Source organism: Phyllostomus hastatus, unplaced genomic scaffold (genome assembly GCF_019186645.2).
Source record: "Phyllostomus hastatus isolate PE091 unplaced genomic scaffold, TTU_PhHast_1.1 phas_contig_209, whole genome shotgun sequence".
NCBI classification, from domain to species: domain Eukaryota; kingdom Metazoa; phylum Chordata; class Mammalia; order Chiroptera; family Phyllostomidae; genus Phyllostomus; species Phyllostomus hastatus.
In genome coordinates this window covers 18,355,689-18,372,316 of record NW_025333735.1, presented here as the reverse complement: position 1 = coordinate 18,372,316, position 16,628 = coordinate 18,355,689, and the positions used below count along the sequence as shown (strand labels likewise).

General features: G+C 35.8%; 1 protein-coding gene across 1 annotated transcript in view; it reads right to left on the bottom strand.

Annotated features, from left to right (window-relative positions):
• Positions 1 to 2,912: 2,912 nt before the first annotated feature.
• The window catches only part of CUNH1orf141 (chromosome unknown C1orf141 homolog), a 29,051-nt gene continuing 15,335 nt past the window's right edge, over positions 2,913 to 16,628 (bottom strand). Inside the window, 5 exon segments of the mRNA XM_045835326.1 lie at positions 2,913 to 3,040; positions 3,043 to 3,135; positions 3,138 to 3,486; positions 5,498 to 5,687; positions 7,048 to 7,117. Coding sequence (XP_045691282.1) covers positions 2,913 to 3,040; positions 3,043 to 3,135; positions 3,138 to 3,486; positions 5,498 to 5,687; positions 7,048 to 7,117 — 830 coding nt within the window.

The window sequence follows — 16,628 nt, the reverse complement described above, 5'->3', positions numbered from 1 at the left end:
TCTTATAGAAAATAGCATAGTATGTATATGTGTATGGGAGGGGTGGGAGTGGGGTGGAGCCACACTTGAATCTCCTTCAGTGCTTTTACTATTTTTCTCATGAAATTGTCCCTTGTCTTTGTCTTCTCTAGCAGCTCTATGTGTTCTGTTTGTTTTTATAGCTGGTTACTAAGTGCACTAGACTTGTCAGGGTGAGCAAATAGGAAAAACTTTCATTTTATTCAAAAAAATTTTCTCACTGTTGATCCTACAAAGTTACCATGCTTACTTATTTTTCCCCATCATTTGGTGAAATCTCTGGTAATCCTCATAATTCTTCCCTTTTCTTTGTTATATTCTGCCTCGCTGGCCACTGTCAACTGCTGGGCCCCTATAGATCGAGTTCTATTTTTCTTAGTTGGCTCAGGGAAGCTCAGGTCTATGTATTGCAGAATCTAGTGACTACAGTCTTATAAGTGGTAGAAGCTAAAGTCTTGCCCATTATGAACCAGGGTTACAGAAACAAGTCAACCACAATCCCCTGGTAAGACATCTGAAGGAAAATTCGTGGATCTCTGACTTCCCACTTTTCTCACTGGTTAGGTGGTTCCTTCTTGGCCTCCTGGGGGACCAAAGAGACTGGGAGCAGTTATAAAGGGGCAAAGGCAACCTCCGCCTGGGGTAATCCACAGATCCCAACTGGCCAGCTAGTTCCAGCACACAATATAACTTCCACCATTGCCTTGTGACTCAGAGACTGGTCTGTAGGGCCACATTCAGATTTCAGTGTCGGCATGGAAACGATGTCTAACCTTGTACCCCACTGCTTGAAGATCCCAGCAGCTGTTTGGTTTAGGAGATGATGGGTTTAAGCTTAGAGTAGAAGAGAAAGGTGCTGGATTTAGGTTGCCATCTTCCCAGAATCCACTGCTTCCAGCTTTCCAGTTTTAGTGGAAAATCCTCAGCAAAATGAAATTTTTAAGTTGATTGAATATCTCTCTAAAGAATAAAGCTTGTAAGCTCAAGCAGGAACCTCCAAAAATAGCTAATACAAAAATCCTCATTTTTATTTTGAATCTACTCTAGGCTAAAGTCTAAATACTGTGGTTAGATTTAACATGTAATTTAGAAAAGATTGAATTAAGAGATTTTGAGGAACATCTTTAAGATGTTACACTTACACTTAGAGCAGAGGAAAGGGTGGGAATAGGAAAGAAATCCTTAATGACTGCTTATCATACTCAAGGTACTTCATATTATTCTTTTAATACTGAAAATAATAATACTGTAATAGGTAATGCTATCTCCATCATAAGGAAGAGATACAGTAAAGTGAGGCTCAGATAGTTTACATTATTTGTCCAAGTTCATTCACTTCACTTCTGCCCAAATCCAAGGTCCACAGTTGTTTATCTTACACTGAATACCAGGAAAAATAAAAAAGATCATCATTACTGTGCTATCATTAAGTGTATTTTCTATTTCTTTTTATTTTTGTCAGTGATTAAAAAGAGTTGTGTTTTATCTTCTCAGCCAGCAGGGTAGTTAGGTAAACTGTTTCACTTTGCAGAGAGCCTGGGAGGAGGGGAAACTTGGGTGGGGTGGGGACAGAGGTAGAATAGGAGACAGCAAATAAAGAGAACAAAAGGGTCAATCCCTGTTTGTTGGACAAAGAGGAAGACGACTTCATGACCTTGAAGATGCTGCTGCGGCTTCTCCCCAGCCAGAACCAGAAGAAATGTAAAAAGCCTGTATCTCCTCCCCTACGTCCAACATTCCTAAGCCCAGCACCTTATCTTGAAGCCTTTTTCTCTTGCTCTTCATTTACAGTTTCCAGTCAGACTCTTCTCACTCCCTCCCGTCTCCATTTTCTGTCCTTGACATTCTATTTGAAAGCCAACTGTTGCCTCTGGTGAAAAGACACCTCAGAGCAGCACTGAAGACACACGGAAGAGGCCTCCAGTCTGAACTGGAAACAGGGACCTGATAAATTAATCTCCTCATCCTTGAAAGTTTTCTAAAGACCTCCAACGCCTTCCCTAACTGAAGTGCTTGCTTCTATATAAACCCACATCTCCTCAAGCACTACCAGTTAAGGTTTCTGTTTTTTAATCCTTTAATAAATGGATTACAACTAAACTTTTAAAATGAAACTTTTTTTTCTAAATCGAGTTCTGCCTTTATACTGTTTGGGTCAATGAGAAGTTAAAGAGAAACAATGAAATAGCAATGTAATAATATACTTAACATGTTCAATACTTTATTGAATTTGCTACCAAAATTATTTAGCTTATAAGAGAGGTTATTCCTTTAAATTATTTAACAATTCAGAAAAAGTCAAAGTTATACTTGAAAAAAAAACATTTTATAGTAATGAAGTGCTAACATTTACTAACAAAAAACTATTTGAAATTTTACAAAGCCCTTTTAATTACATGAAATGCTAATGTAAAATACTATTTTTCAATGATTATCCAAGATGCTGACACACAATGATTATCGAAAATGATTACTTCCTTATGCATCAGGTTAGTGGTACATTTTCTGTTTTAATATTCAATTACAGAGTAAGGCTACTGATGTTTTGGCTTCTAATAGCCAATTTCCAGATTCAGTTGATAACGTTCTTGGTCCAAATCACCATTTATTGTAGGAATGCTGGTGGTTGAGAAGTCCAATTGAGATAATAGAAATTCATGAGCTATTTCCTCTTGTTGATAAATATTTCTTTTGTCCTCTTATTTTGTACAAATGTTGGTTTTTCCTAGACTACTGTTGATTTGTAAATACAATTTCCATGCTTTGCCCTTTTATACCATCCATCAGAACATTACTATTCAGATAAGAATTTTTTTGATGATCTTGAAATGTTTTGATTCTTGTTATCCAAGTATTGCTGTAAATAATATTTTATGAGAAATTGAATTTTCACTCTAAAATTTTAACAAATCATCCAGTGGAGTTATATTATGTAATGTATGGACTTCGAGTACATTTTTTAAAGGCTTTGAACAATATTTGACAGGTAAGGCACTGAATTTGCTCATTGGTGTTACTGTAGAAACAGTCTTTCAAATTTGCCAGTTTTAGCACTCATTTCTTGAATAACAGTTTTATCAAGGACACCTAAAAATTTTTTTGTTAGGCTGGAAAAGGCTCTGAGAAATTTTGGAGTTTATTCCAGGATGTGTTTTTGAATGTCTGCGTAGTAGTTTTCTTCTTTGATTTCTCCTCTATAGCTCTATGGCTCACTTCAAAAGTTATTGCTTGTATACCTTCCTTCCATGCTGTAGGCGTAGTGCTTTTAGGTTTGGAAGAAGTAATACATTTATCATTAATTAAAGATCTGAGAAGTTTATGATTTTTTTCTAAAACAAACTTTTCTTTTTTATGTGGGCAAATGTTTCTATTTTCCATAGGATGGGGAGGAAGTCTGTTTGTTGTCAAAAGTAACATTTGTACATATTCAGTCTTGTGGAAAATTATGGGATTTGTATCATTTTGTTCCTGTAGATTAAAGAAAAGAGTACTTGGTCATCAATCTATTGAGGTAAGAAGGCTACATGTATTTTTATACATAAAATAAAATATTCTGAAAATGACTACATAGGAGTTTTAATATGAACAATAGTTGTATTCAAACATACACAAAAAAACCAAGTACTTGTATGTGACATACTTCCTTCTCTTCTTAATATTCTATTGAGATGTTAGGGTTAAAATCTGAACTTTTGGCCTCCTAAAATCCTTTTTGAAATAAAGTAGGACATGGGAGAATGAAACATTATTCAGACATTTCTTAGCTTCCATGTCCAGAAGTAAGAAGCATACCAGAAAATAGATTGAGTCAAAAGTCATAAGAGACATAACCGATTACAAGCCCAAATTACAAAGTCTGAATATCCTAATGAATAACTCAGAAAATCTAAAATTATCTTTGCAATGGTTATATTTGTTATTTATGTCCCAACACAGCACATAAAAGTGCTATATATATATATATATATATATATATATATATATATAGCTACTTTATTCTGCAAATAAAGTAGCTATATATATAATGTTTCAAATAATGTTTCATTCTCCCATGTCCTACTTTATTTCAAAAAGGATTTTAGGAGGCCAAAAGTTCAGATTTTAACCCTAACATCTCAATAGAATATTAAGAAGAGAAGGAAGTATGTCACATACAAGTACTTGGTTTTTTTGTACATATTTATATTTGCAGAATAAAGTAGCTAAAGTAGTAGATTGACTTAAAAATAGATTATTTTAGTCACAGTGGTAGCACAGTCTGTATGTATGAGCTACTCAGTAAACTCTTCCACAAATTTCCATTCTAGGGCAAAAAAATTAACTCCAAAGAAACTGTTAAATATGGAGATTACCAGCACTTAGTTCATAAACTTTGACTCAGTGATTGATACTTTACTTTTAGAAATATAATTAAAATTATAAGAAACAAGGAGTGTACTTATTTTGAAAGACATGTTAGTGCCTATGATTTCTCCAAAAATGACAAAAGATTTAGTTTTGCAATCCACTGGTAATGCCAATGTTATCCACTCAGCCACTATAGTGGAAATCTGTCATATCTTTGGTCTGTCCAATACCTTAGGAAAATTTTCATCTTTCAAGTCTATGTAACCTTAGGGAGAAGCAGAAACTAGCTTTAGCAGCCTCCCTTGAAGTTAGGGCACAGACATGTGACCTGGGATCTACCAATAAATTACATCTAAGACAAGTCTTTAGTTCAGAAAAAGCAAGCACTATGAAAAAATGAGCACTATGAACACTATTCTAGTGAGGATGGTGGTAGATATATCTAGCTTTGAAGGGCCACAGAGACGAAGGCCTTAGAAATAGTGTCCCCTGCCCACAATCAGAGTTATTTACTGCTATCTGTGATCAGCAGCATGGGCCCCAGTAGAGCACCCTGAGGCTGTAACTTGGTGACTTGTGACTGGATAGCTTTCAAGTCAGATTGTCTTTCCAGTCTTCCTAGTGGCTCTGTGAGCTACCAAATTGCCTTTAATAAATGTATTTTCTGGTTGAAATAGCTCAAGTAGATTGATAGAAAAGTGATATATGATTCATTTTTTTTTTAATCTTCACCTGTGGACATTTTTTCACTGCTTTTAAAGAGTGAGGAAGAGAGAGAGAGAAAAACATTGATGTGAGTGAGAAACATCGACTGGTTGCCTTCCAGACACATGCAGACTGGTTATTGAATCCGCAACCTAGTTATGTGCCCTGACTGAGAATTGAACCCAGAACCTTTCGGGTATGGGATGACAATGCAACAAACTGACCCACTGGCTAGGGCATGATTCATTTTTTAAAGTACCATTTACATTTTATATTTGGGGATGGCAATTCTAAAAAGAGCCTTAAAACTTGACACATGTGAAACCAAAAGAAGGATTTATCAAAGATTCTGGCCATTAGAATGTGATATTCCCAAAAGGAGTGCAAATACACATATTCACTGAACAGCAGTAGATATTCTTATTACCATGGGAGGAGTTACTGTCTTTGCTGGACTAATGTTGATTATCTTGACATTTGGCTTTTTCAGTTCATCCTCAATGCATAAGGGGAGCAAATTTTTCTTTTCTACTGAACGATACTCACTTAACTGATCATTTCTGACAGATTTATTTCCTTTTATATGAAAATCATTCATTGGTGGAGGAGATTTTTTCCTGAAAATAAACACAAGTTCAGCATAATTGTCTATAGGGCTTATTTCAGCTTGTCAGTTTTTGTCTGCTTCGCCCATTCCTTGAAGTCACTGCCAACATCTCCCCCAAACCCTCTGCTATAAACTTTCAGCCTGAAAAAAACATACATTCCTGCCTGGTTTGGCAGGGTGCACAGCAAAAGTAGTGGTGGAAGCAAGACAGTAATCTGTGTGCCTCTTTGGATTTTCAGTGGGAGAAGAAATATTATGTAGGTTGAGGAGAATATCAAAGGTGGAGAAGTATTTCTACCTTCTTTTGTTGAGATTCTGGGAGAAAAGTGGTTAGGCAGAGAGGATATAATTTTCATTTCAGATCATGCTTAGTTCACATGTGACATGGTCACTGAGTTTAGGTTTGCCAAGAGGCTTGCATTGCAATGGTGGGGTAACCCATAGCAAAGGCTTGGCATAAGTGTTGGATAATCTAGCAGGTGTGTCCAACCTTTTGGCATCTCTGGACCACAGTGAAAGAAGAAGAGTTGTCTTGGGACACACATTAAATACACAAACACTAATGAAAACTGGTGAGCAAAGAAAAGGTTTTAAGTAAATTTACGATTATATGTTGGGCCACATTCATAGTCATCCTGGGCTGCAGATGGCCTGTGGGCTATGAGTTGGACACCCCTGGAAGGGCAGGCAGACGAAGGATATGACAGAGACTCAGAGAGTCCAACCATACTAATGACAGTTAAGAGGGAACCCTATGTGAATTCAGAGGGAACACACCATACAGACAGGAACCACAGAGAGCAGCAGTCACAGAACATCTAGGATGGAGACCAGCAGTACAAGGGTATTAACAAAGACCCTTTGTCAAGTGAGTTTCCTCAATGTCACAAAGTCTATCTCAGAAAGAAAAAGACTGAGATAAACCTAAAAAGTCTACATATTATTGTGCCAAACAAATTTTAAAGCACACTAGACTAATTGTTCATTACAGAGTTTGAGAGTCTCATGAGGAAGATGAACTTTATATAAAAATAAAAAGCTACATTTCTTACATCCATGTTGTAGTATAATTAAATTTGTGTTTTTACTAAATTTGTGTCTAAAAAACACTATGATCTTCTCTCCATTCATTTTTTCCATGTCTTTCTCTGCATTTGACTGTAAACTTGTGGCAGATAGAACAAGTGTTCAAAGTCCAAATGTAATGCTGACTCACTGAACAGTCTAGGATTAATACTGGATTGTAATATGGCCTAAATAGTAATAATCCAGAATAGATTCATTTTGGTCCAGAAAATAAAAGGCAGAACTGTTCTTATAAGAAACATCATTGAACAGAATAAAATGTTTAAAAATAAAAAATAAATTACCTTTTATTTACATAATCTTCTAAGTGACCAACCAAATCAAATGATGCCTTAGGATTTTTTTCAGTTTGAGCTGAAATTATAAAGAGTTTTATAAAAGGCACACATATACTATGGCATTTAGAAAATATCTTGTATGAAATAGTTTACAGTATAAAATAACATATACAAAACACCTGGTATATTGCCTGATCTGCAGTAGCTGCTCAGTAGAAGCTTCTTAAGTGAACAAGCTAGAACTGGAAAAGATTATCTTGGATCTAATCATACAATCAAGGATCCAATGTTTAGCTAAGACATAAATATAAAATTGGTACTGAAGATTTTTGTGCAAGAAAGGTATTCCCAAATTTATAAATATCTCCAATATGTAAAGTCTTATTAACCAGTAGGAAGCCTCAGATGGTTAAACACTGTAGGTATGGAGGGAAGTTAGCAAATGTCAAATAGATCTGGTCAATTGGCATAAAGAAAGTATCCAAGGTTGAACTCTTCCAGATACAGTTGGTAGCCAATCCAGCATTTCTCTACCTTCTTAAAAGTATCCCCAGACATACATGCTATTAGCAACAAATTCAGCTTTTTTTCTCGTCCTCAAGTAGTTTGTATTTCTAGTGCAGTGCTTCCCGACCTAGTCCACCTCATGGCAAACATTCTTAATCAGTATCCTTTGCATAGTACACCTGGATAAACATGTGAGAGCACTGTTGCCAGGTTACCTCAGGGTCAACCCAGCAGTCTTGAAAGTTAAAGGATCAATATTGCAGCATACCTATAGTATATTTATAACCCCAGAGGGAGGAAAGAGTCAATAAATAAGTAAATTGATCAAAACAAATATATAAAATAATTTCAACTACTTGTACGTATTATGAAAAAATATAAACATGGTACTTCACCTATGGAGACTATAGAAGACCTCTCTTAAGAATTTGAGGAAGAGGTGGAGGTAGTTGGGTGAAGGGCTGAGGAACAGCTTACTAGGCAGGGGAAAGAGCAAGTGAAAAGTGTGAAACCAGCTTGGAATCTGAAGGAATTGAAAGGCCCGAGTTGCTGGCATGTAGTGTATGAGGGGGAGGGTGGAGTAAGATGAGACAGGTACCAGGGGCCAAATCACATAGGACCACATAAGCCATAGTGAAGAGTTCAGATATTATTCTGGTTAAAATGGATATCATTTGAAGAGGTTTTGTTTGTTTGTTTATTTTTGTTTTTAAGATTTTATTTATTTATTTTCAGAGAGAAGGGAAGGGAGGGAGAAAGAGAGGGAGAGAAACATCAATGTGTGGTTGCCTCTTGCACGCCCACAACTGGGGATTCAGCCTGCAACCCAGGCATGTGCCCTGACTGGGAATCCAACTGGTGATCCCTTGGTTCTTAGGCCACTGCTCAATCCATTGAGCTATACCAGCCAGGGCTGAAGAGTTTTAAATGGAATAATAAAGTAGTTTGATTTATTCTTTAGAAAGACCCCTCTGTCTGCTCAGAGATGGATAGTCTGTGGTGGTAAGGAGGAATGTGGATGGCAAGAGTAGCAATGGCATAACCAGTTAGAAGGCTGTTGCGGTATTCCAGATAAGACATGTTGGTGGATTAGACAAGGACTGTAGCAGAGGAGACGGTGGGCCTCAGGTTATAGTTTGGAGGTAGAGCTGGCTGTACTGACTGAATATGGAATATAAGGGAAAAAAGGAAATCAAGGATGACTTCTAGGTTTTTGGCCTCAGCAACTGTGTAGATGTCATTTATACAAATGGGGAAGGCAAGTGGGAGAAGGACAGGTCTGCTGCTTGATACAAAGGGCTGGGGTGCAGTAACCTGGCTTGTGAAGAGAAATGAAAAATCAATCCTTGCCACTGCCAACTGGATATACAGGAACTAGGCCAAACCAAAATGGAATGGTGGACCAACTCCAGGAATCTTCTTTCAAACTACTTCATATTATAATATATAACAGATGTTCTCTGAGTTCGGGACAAAATATTCTAGTTTTAATTTAATTTAATATATTTTTCTTCTCTTTCTACTTCCGTTGCTTCTTCTATAGAGAGACTCAATAAATTTTATAAAAGGAATGTTGCTTTGCTAAAAAAGTAGACCAGCCTGTCACTGATACCAGGGAATACTTTGGAAAAGATGTGACCCTTAAGTGGAGTCTTAAAGAATAATGTGTGAAAGAAAGGATTGCCTATTTAACAGTTACTTCCCCCTTTCTTTGCTAACAGAACTCTGATCTTATCTTCCTCCAAGCAACTATGGCCCTCGAATGAGGCTGGCTCTTTCCTAGCACAAGGGAGTGAACCTTGAATGACCTAAGCCTATGCTTTTCTAAATGCGAGCTACAACTCATCAGTTTAGATACTATCAGTTTAGCATCTCCTGACCAGCATTTTAAAAGATGTAACAGTTCATCACATGGATCTTTAGTAATAACGATACCAAAAACTAAAATACTGCAATCAAGTTTAACTTACAGAGAGAAAGACAAATAATTAGGGCTCCATGAATCTGAATCTGAATCTTCTGCTCCACATATATATATTAGATTGTAATATAAAAAGTAGTTCTTACTGTGGGTCATGTTGAAAGTTGAAAAAACTGCTCTAAGACAATCACGGTCTATTGGTTTAGATATGGGTGCAGGAAGATATTCTAGCCAGGGAGACACAAAGAGAATTCTGCTGGAGGGCTTTGGGGAACATTATCCTCAATTTTACAAAGCGCTTTTCTCTTACAGTGGATGTTGTTACCCATAAAAGTTATCTTAACTAGTAGTCACTGTATTGTACAGCAAAGCTGGAAGGACACGCTGCCTGGTAAGACAGTTGAGGAAAGATGGAGGAAATGGATATTTGATGGCATCAATAAACCTCTGAAATAATCAGCCCTGAGATTGCTTTACTGAGGGACTTATTATTTGAGATTACATATATTTTATTGTTTAGGCCACATGTAATCCGATTTTCTTTTAAGTGCTGCTAAAAGTGTCCCAGTTACTAAAGATAAATAGGAATCTATCAGGTGGAGAAATATGTTCTGAGCACAGAGAACAGAATTGATCAAATCATAGAGTAGTTAGAACAGACTGTTCATTATGACTAGCATCAGTCTGGGCAAGGATACAATAAAAGGCTTTTAGCAGTTTATATTCCATACTAAGCAATACGGACTTTATTGTTTTTCTAATAAAGAGACCAGGCTCTAATAGCCTTGGTTAAAGATTTTCTTCATACTATTTCTAAAAGTTAGATGCAGTTAATTTTCAGTTATTTTAATATAAACACACATTGTGTATACCTGTAAACAAAATAGCATCTTTCTCCTTCTTATAAGTGTTAGACTGAGTGCTGGGTCCAGAGGAGGTTGTAGGACCCAGTGTTCTTCTACACCCTTGTCTATGCTGTGAGTACAGATAACGTAAGGGCTTGGCATACTCTACCTAAATGTCAGGAAAAAGAAAAAGGAAAAAGTGTTTTAGAAATCATTTCTTTCCATGTGTATATTGATCATTTATATTTGATTCACATTTGGAATGTCTAATTTTGATAGCTAATAGCAGGCTAGTTCTTTCACTAATTTAAAATATAATGTTCATTTAATTATAAAAAAATACCCTATGAGGTGGGTATTATTACCACTTTGTGGATAAGGAAACAAATCTACAGAAATTTAAAAATTTGCCTATGCTCACACTTTTACGAATTTGTATTCTTTGTTTTTAAAGCCTAGACTTTATATCCATATAAATTTATTACTCCAAACTCAGGGAAAGTCTAAAGCTCAAATACTGAGAAACAAATAGCCTTCTCAATTTAAAAACAAGCTTTACTCTCTCATACACAGAGTTGGTGCAGCGGAATAGCCCCGAATAAAGGGGGAGAAACTGGAGAAAAAATTATCCAGATTTTCCTAAGTTAGAGTCTCACATTGGCTCCCTCTGTTTTCACTTAAATACACGTATCTAGATATCAAAAATATGTAAATATAAACATATGTAAATATAAGCATGTATAAATATAAACAACAAAACTTGTGAATCTTCATCAACAAACCAAACATTTGTTTAGCACTATATTTTTTTCACACTAGGTACAGAATATATTTAGTTTTGGATAATATGGGACAAAAATAAAGCATAAAAATCTAGTCCACAAAGAGCTCACATTCTCATTGGATACATATGATTAGCACACATGAAACACTAGTAAGTAATGTAATAAAAAAATATCACTAAGAACCAAGCTAATTAATAAATGAAAAAGAGTTTATAAAAGAGGAGTATTAGTTAGAGCTGAAATAGACAGGAATGATTTCATCAATGAAGAAGAACTTCATGCTAGAATTTGAAAATGAGAGTATCTCAGAAGAAGCTTAGAGTATTCATAAGACAGTAAAAAAAACAGCATATTTAGAGCAGGGGACATTGATCATTTATTGAGTATAAAACACAAGTTTGAATAGGTGAGAAGAAGAGTTGTGAAATAGACTACAGATGTCTTGAAAGTCAGAGAACCTTTAACATAAAGAAAATTACTGAGCTAACATTAATTAATTAAAAAGTAAACAACAACTTTTCAGTTCTTTTAATAAGCTGGCATAATCTTGACACTAAAGTCTGAAAAGATGAGGTACCAGAAGGTGATGAGTTTTCGCAAATTTAAAATAAATTACTATTCGGCACTATACAAATAGAACACTTCATAATGGTCAAATCAAATTATCAAGAAATTAAAGGTCCCTAACAGTTATGTTATTATAATTTACCACCCAATAGGTTAAAGGAGAAAAAATGTAATTATTTTCATAGCTAAAATATTTAAAATACATTTTACAAATTCAACAACTCCAGTGATAAGAATCTATGTCATTTCCCTACAGCTTGAAGGACTTCCTTAAGTATATTTTGTAACAGAGGTCTGCTGGCAATAAATTATCTCAGTTTTCTTTTATCAAAAATGTCATAAGAATATTCTTGAAGGAAACTTTTGTTTGATACAAAATTCTGGCTGATAATTTTCTTTTTTTTTTTTTGCTTTTAGGATATTCATGATGTTCCAATGTCTACTGGCATTTATAGTTCTGACCTCCATAGTTCCTAATAAGATGTCAGGAGTATTTTTAATTGTTTGTTATGTAATTTGTTTTCCTCTGGCTGCTTTTAAGATATTCTCCTCATTTTTAGTTTTCAGCAGTTTGACTATGTGCCTAAGTATGGTTCTCTTCATATTTATCCTGCTTAGGGTTCACTAAGCATCTGGAATTTATAAATTTATGTTTTTCCTCAAAGAAAGAAGTTTCTGACCACTATTTTCTACCTTATTCTAGCTCTCCTCTCCTTTGGGGACTCTCATTATACATTTGGCAGACCTTTCAGTATTAACCCACAGGTTCCTGTATCTCTTTATATTAAATTTTTTTTCCTTTTTTTATATTGTATAATTTTTTATTGATCTATCTTAAAGTTCTCTGACACTATCTTTATTCTGTTTTAAGCTCAACCAGTGAATTTTTTCATGTCAGGTATTATATACTTTTAGTATTAGAATTTTCATACTTTCAAGTAGTTTCTATTTGTCTGATAAGATTTCCTCTTTCTTCACTCACTGTGAATATATTTTATTTATTTATTTATTTAAGATGAAATAGAGTTTTGATTTTTTTAAAAATATTTTATTTATTTATTTTTAGAGAGGGAAGGGAGAGAGAAAGAGAGAGAGAGGAACATCAGTGTGCAGTTGCTGGGGGCCGTGGCCTGCAATCCAGGCATGTGCCCTAACTGGGAATCGAACCTGCGACACTTTGGTTCACAGCCCACGCTCAATCCACTGAGCTATGCCAGCCAAGGCATATTTTATTTTTTAATTAAGCATAGTTATAATAGCTGCCTTAAACTCCATTAATTCCAACACTTGGGTCTTTCAAAGTTGTTCTCAATTGTCTTCTCTTTTGAGATTAGGTTTAACTTTTTTGGTTCTTTATTAAATTGGATTTATCCTGGACATTATCACCATTATAATGTGGAGAGTCTGGAATTTATTATATTCCTACAAAGATTATTAATTAATTAATTTATTTACTTTTTGCCCATGAACTTGGTTGGACTCAAAATATAAACTCTGTCCTTTGAGCAACAGCTCAAGCTTCAGTTCAGTTCTTTCACCCTTAGTTGGACTACTTGTAGTTTTCTCTAAACATTCATTGCTCATAGGTAAGAGAGAGACTTGGAAAGAGTTTATACATAGAAAACGGGACTTTAATAGAAAGAGAACATGGAGGGTGTATACACGTGTTGAGAGAAAGAGAGACAGGGAGGAGAGGGAGAGAGAGAAGAGACACGAGAGAGAAAGCAGTCTAAGAGAGATTTCAGATTTCTAAAAGACAGAAAGTTAATTGAAGCTTTAAGTACAGTAGTGGAGCAACTAAAAATATATCATGATATCTTTCCAACTTTCTGATGAAACTCCAAGCTTAGAATTGGCAGATACTGACTGTGGGAAAGAGAACAAATATTAGGAAGAGATAGGTTAATTGTAAATCTGTCTATGGAATTTCTGAACCATTGCTGCTTTCCTCCATCTCCCAGTTACATTATTCTACTGACAGAATTATAGAAAATGGCATTTAATTAATTCCAGACTAAAGTAAGTGCCCTTCTCTTAAAATTCCTGCTAGTGTGGGCTTAGCTTCTCAGAGTGAAACTCTGTTTATGTTAACATCTGGAAAGCTGACTACCAGGCAAACAGCTGTCCTTGCTTTCTTGCCCTACAGTAAAGCTACCTGGTTGGGAACTCTGCTATATACACAAAGCAGTTTTTAATTGTGGAGAAAGACTTATTTGTAAAGTGAAGGGCAGTTTCATAGAAAAATTAATCCATGTCTTCATTCTAAATGTGAACAAATGAAGATTTACCAGATATGATAAAAAATCAGCCAGTCCAAAGGTACATGTCATGATAAACAAAAAGAACATGGATACCAAAAGAAACAGGTAATTCAAGAAACAGAAGTTAACTTAAGAAAACAAATTCTACTTCTTGTGAAGATGGTGGCATATGCTTCACCTCCTCATGCAACCACAAAAAGAAATACAACTAAATCTAAAAAGAAATAACATCCAGAAATATCAGAAAATTGAACTGTATGGAAGTCTGACAACCAAGGATTCAAAGAAGCCACATTCATCCAGAGAAGAGGAGGGGTGGAGACAAGGAAATGGGGCAAAGAGGCAGGGAGACATAGTGTGGTGTGAAGAGGCAGTAGTGGCAGAAGTGGTGGAATGGGTATGGGTAGTCCCACATTCACGTGCAGTAGAAAAATGGGGAGGAATACCTTGTGAACCAGTGATCCCAGTGCCATGCCAACTGCACAGCCCAGCGATCCAGCACTGGGAAGATAAATCCCCATAGCTTCTGGCTATAAAATCCAGTAGGGGTTGATGAGGTAGAAGAAACTGCTGGATTCTAAGGAAACTCTACCTAAAGAGCACGCACTGTCAGAAAATGTATGTAAACCCACCCACTCCAGGATTCAACACCAGCTGGAAGGGCACCAGTCACATATAGGAAGTGGGTGAAGTGACTGGAAGTGGGGAGAGTGCTCAGCAAGTCTCCAGAAGACAGGTAGCAGCACAGTCCCCTGTCCAAGCCTTCCTTCCACACAAAGTCAGAAAGCAGTGAAGCAGGTTGCCCTACCCTGGCAATAACCAAAGGCTCCACCACACACAATTTATAGGTGCCTTTTACAGGGAGTCAAAGCAGCTTTACCTAAAACACAGAAAGAAACACAAGGAGGCTGCCAAATTGAGCAGACAAAAAAATATGGCTCAAATGAAAGAACAGAACAAAACTCCAGAAAAAGAACTAAACTAAATGGAGATAGCCAACCTATCAGATGCAGAGATCCAAACACTGGTGAGCAGGATGTTCAAAGAACTCATTGAATATGGCAACAACATAAAGGAAGAAGTGAAGATTATACCAAGTGAAATAATGAAAAATCTGCAGGGAACCAACAGTGAAGGGAAGGAAGCCAGGATTCAAATTAATAATTTGGAACATAAGGAAGAAATAAACATTCAACCAGAACAGAAAGAAGAAACAAGAATTCAAAAAACTGAGAAAAGTACAAAAGGCCTATGGACATCTCCAAACTTACCAACATCTGAATCATAGGGATGCCAGAAGGAGAAGAGGAAGAACAAGAAGTTGAAAACTTATTTGAAAAAAATAATGAAGCAAACTTCCCTAATTTGGTGAAGGAAATAGACATACAAGTCCAAGAAGAAAAGAGAATCCCAAACAAGATGGACACCAAAAGGAGCATGACAAGGCACATCATAATTAAAATGCCAAAGGTTAAAGATCAAGAGAGGATCTTAAAAGCAGCAAGAGAAAAGCAGAGTTACCTACAAAGGAGTTCCCATAAGACTGTCAGCTGATTTCTCAAAAGAAATTTTGAAGGTTAGAAGGGACTGGCAAGAAGTATTCAAAGTAATGAAATGCAAGAATCTACAACCTAGATTACTCTGTCTAGCAAAGCTATCAATTAGAATGGAAGGGCAGATAAAATGCTTCCCAGACAAAGTAAAGCTAAAGGAGTCCATCATGAACAAGCCATTATTATGTGAAATGTTAAAGGGACTTATTTAAGAAAAAGAAGGTCAAAACTATGAACATTAAAATGGCAACAAATTCACAACCATCACAACCCCCACCCCCCCAAAAAACTAAGCAAACAAGCAGAACAGGAGCAGAATCACAGATATAGAGATCATTTGGGGGGCTATCAGATGGGAGGGAAAAGGGGGAGAATGGAGGAAAAGGTGCAGGGCTTGAAAAGCATAATTGGCTGGTACCAGACACACAGGGGAATGTTAAGAATAGTATAGGAAATGGAGAAACCATAGAACTTCGTGGACAGCCAATGGATATGAACTAAAGCTGGGGGAATGCTGGAGGGAAGGGGGTATTGGGTAGAGGGGGATAAGGGGGGAAAAATTGGGACAACTGTAATAACATAGTCAATAAAATACACTTAAAAAGAAAATAAATTATAATATCATCAGAAAATTTTGTGAAAAAATGTAGCAGGATTCTATGAAAAGCAAAAAACTAACCAAGAACAATAAAAATTAAAATATTATTAGTGATAAAAAATGTGGTAAAAAGATCAGAAGAAAAAATTTAAAAAAATTTTTCATAATAAGGGGCAAAATTTTAAAGAGACAAAAATAGAGGCCAGGTATATAGAGAATCAGTCCATTAATAATCAGGGAAAATGGGAAAACATACTATGAAGACATGTTTTAGAACCAAAGAAAGATATTTGGCTTTAGGGTAGGGTCTAATGAGCATTGAATGAAACAAATTGAAGTAAAATTACCACTTAGTCATATTCTCAAGACATTTCAAAACAATACTGATAAAGAAACCAAAGAAAACAATAAGATTACTTACAAAAGACAGAGAACGTTTCAATAGCAACATTGAATGGTATAGGACAGTAAGGCAATGTCTTCAAAGTTTAGAGAAAAAAAATGATTTTGCACCTATAATTCTCCTCAGCCAAATTATCAATCAAGTATG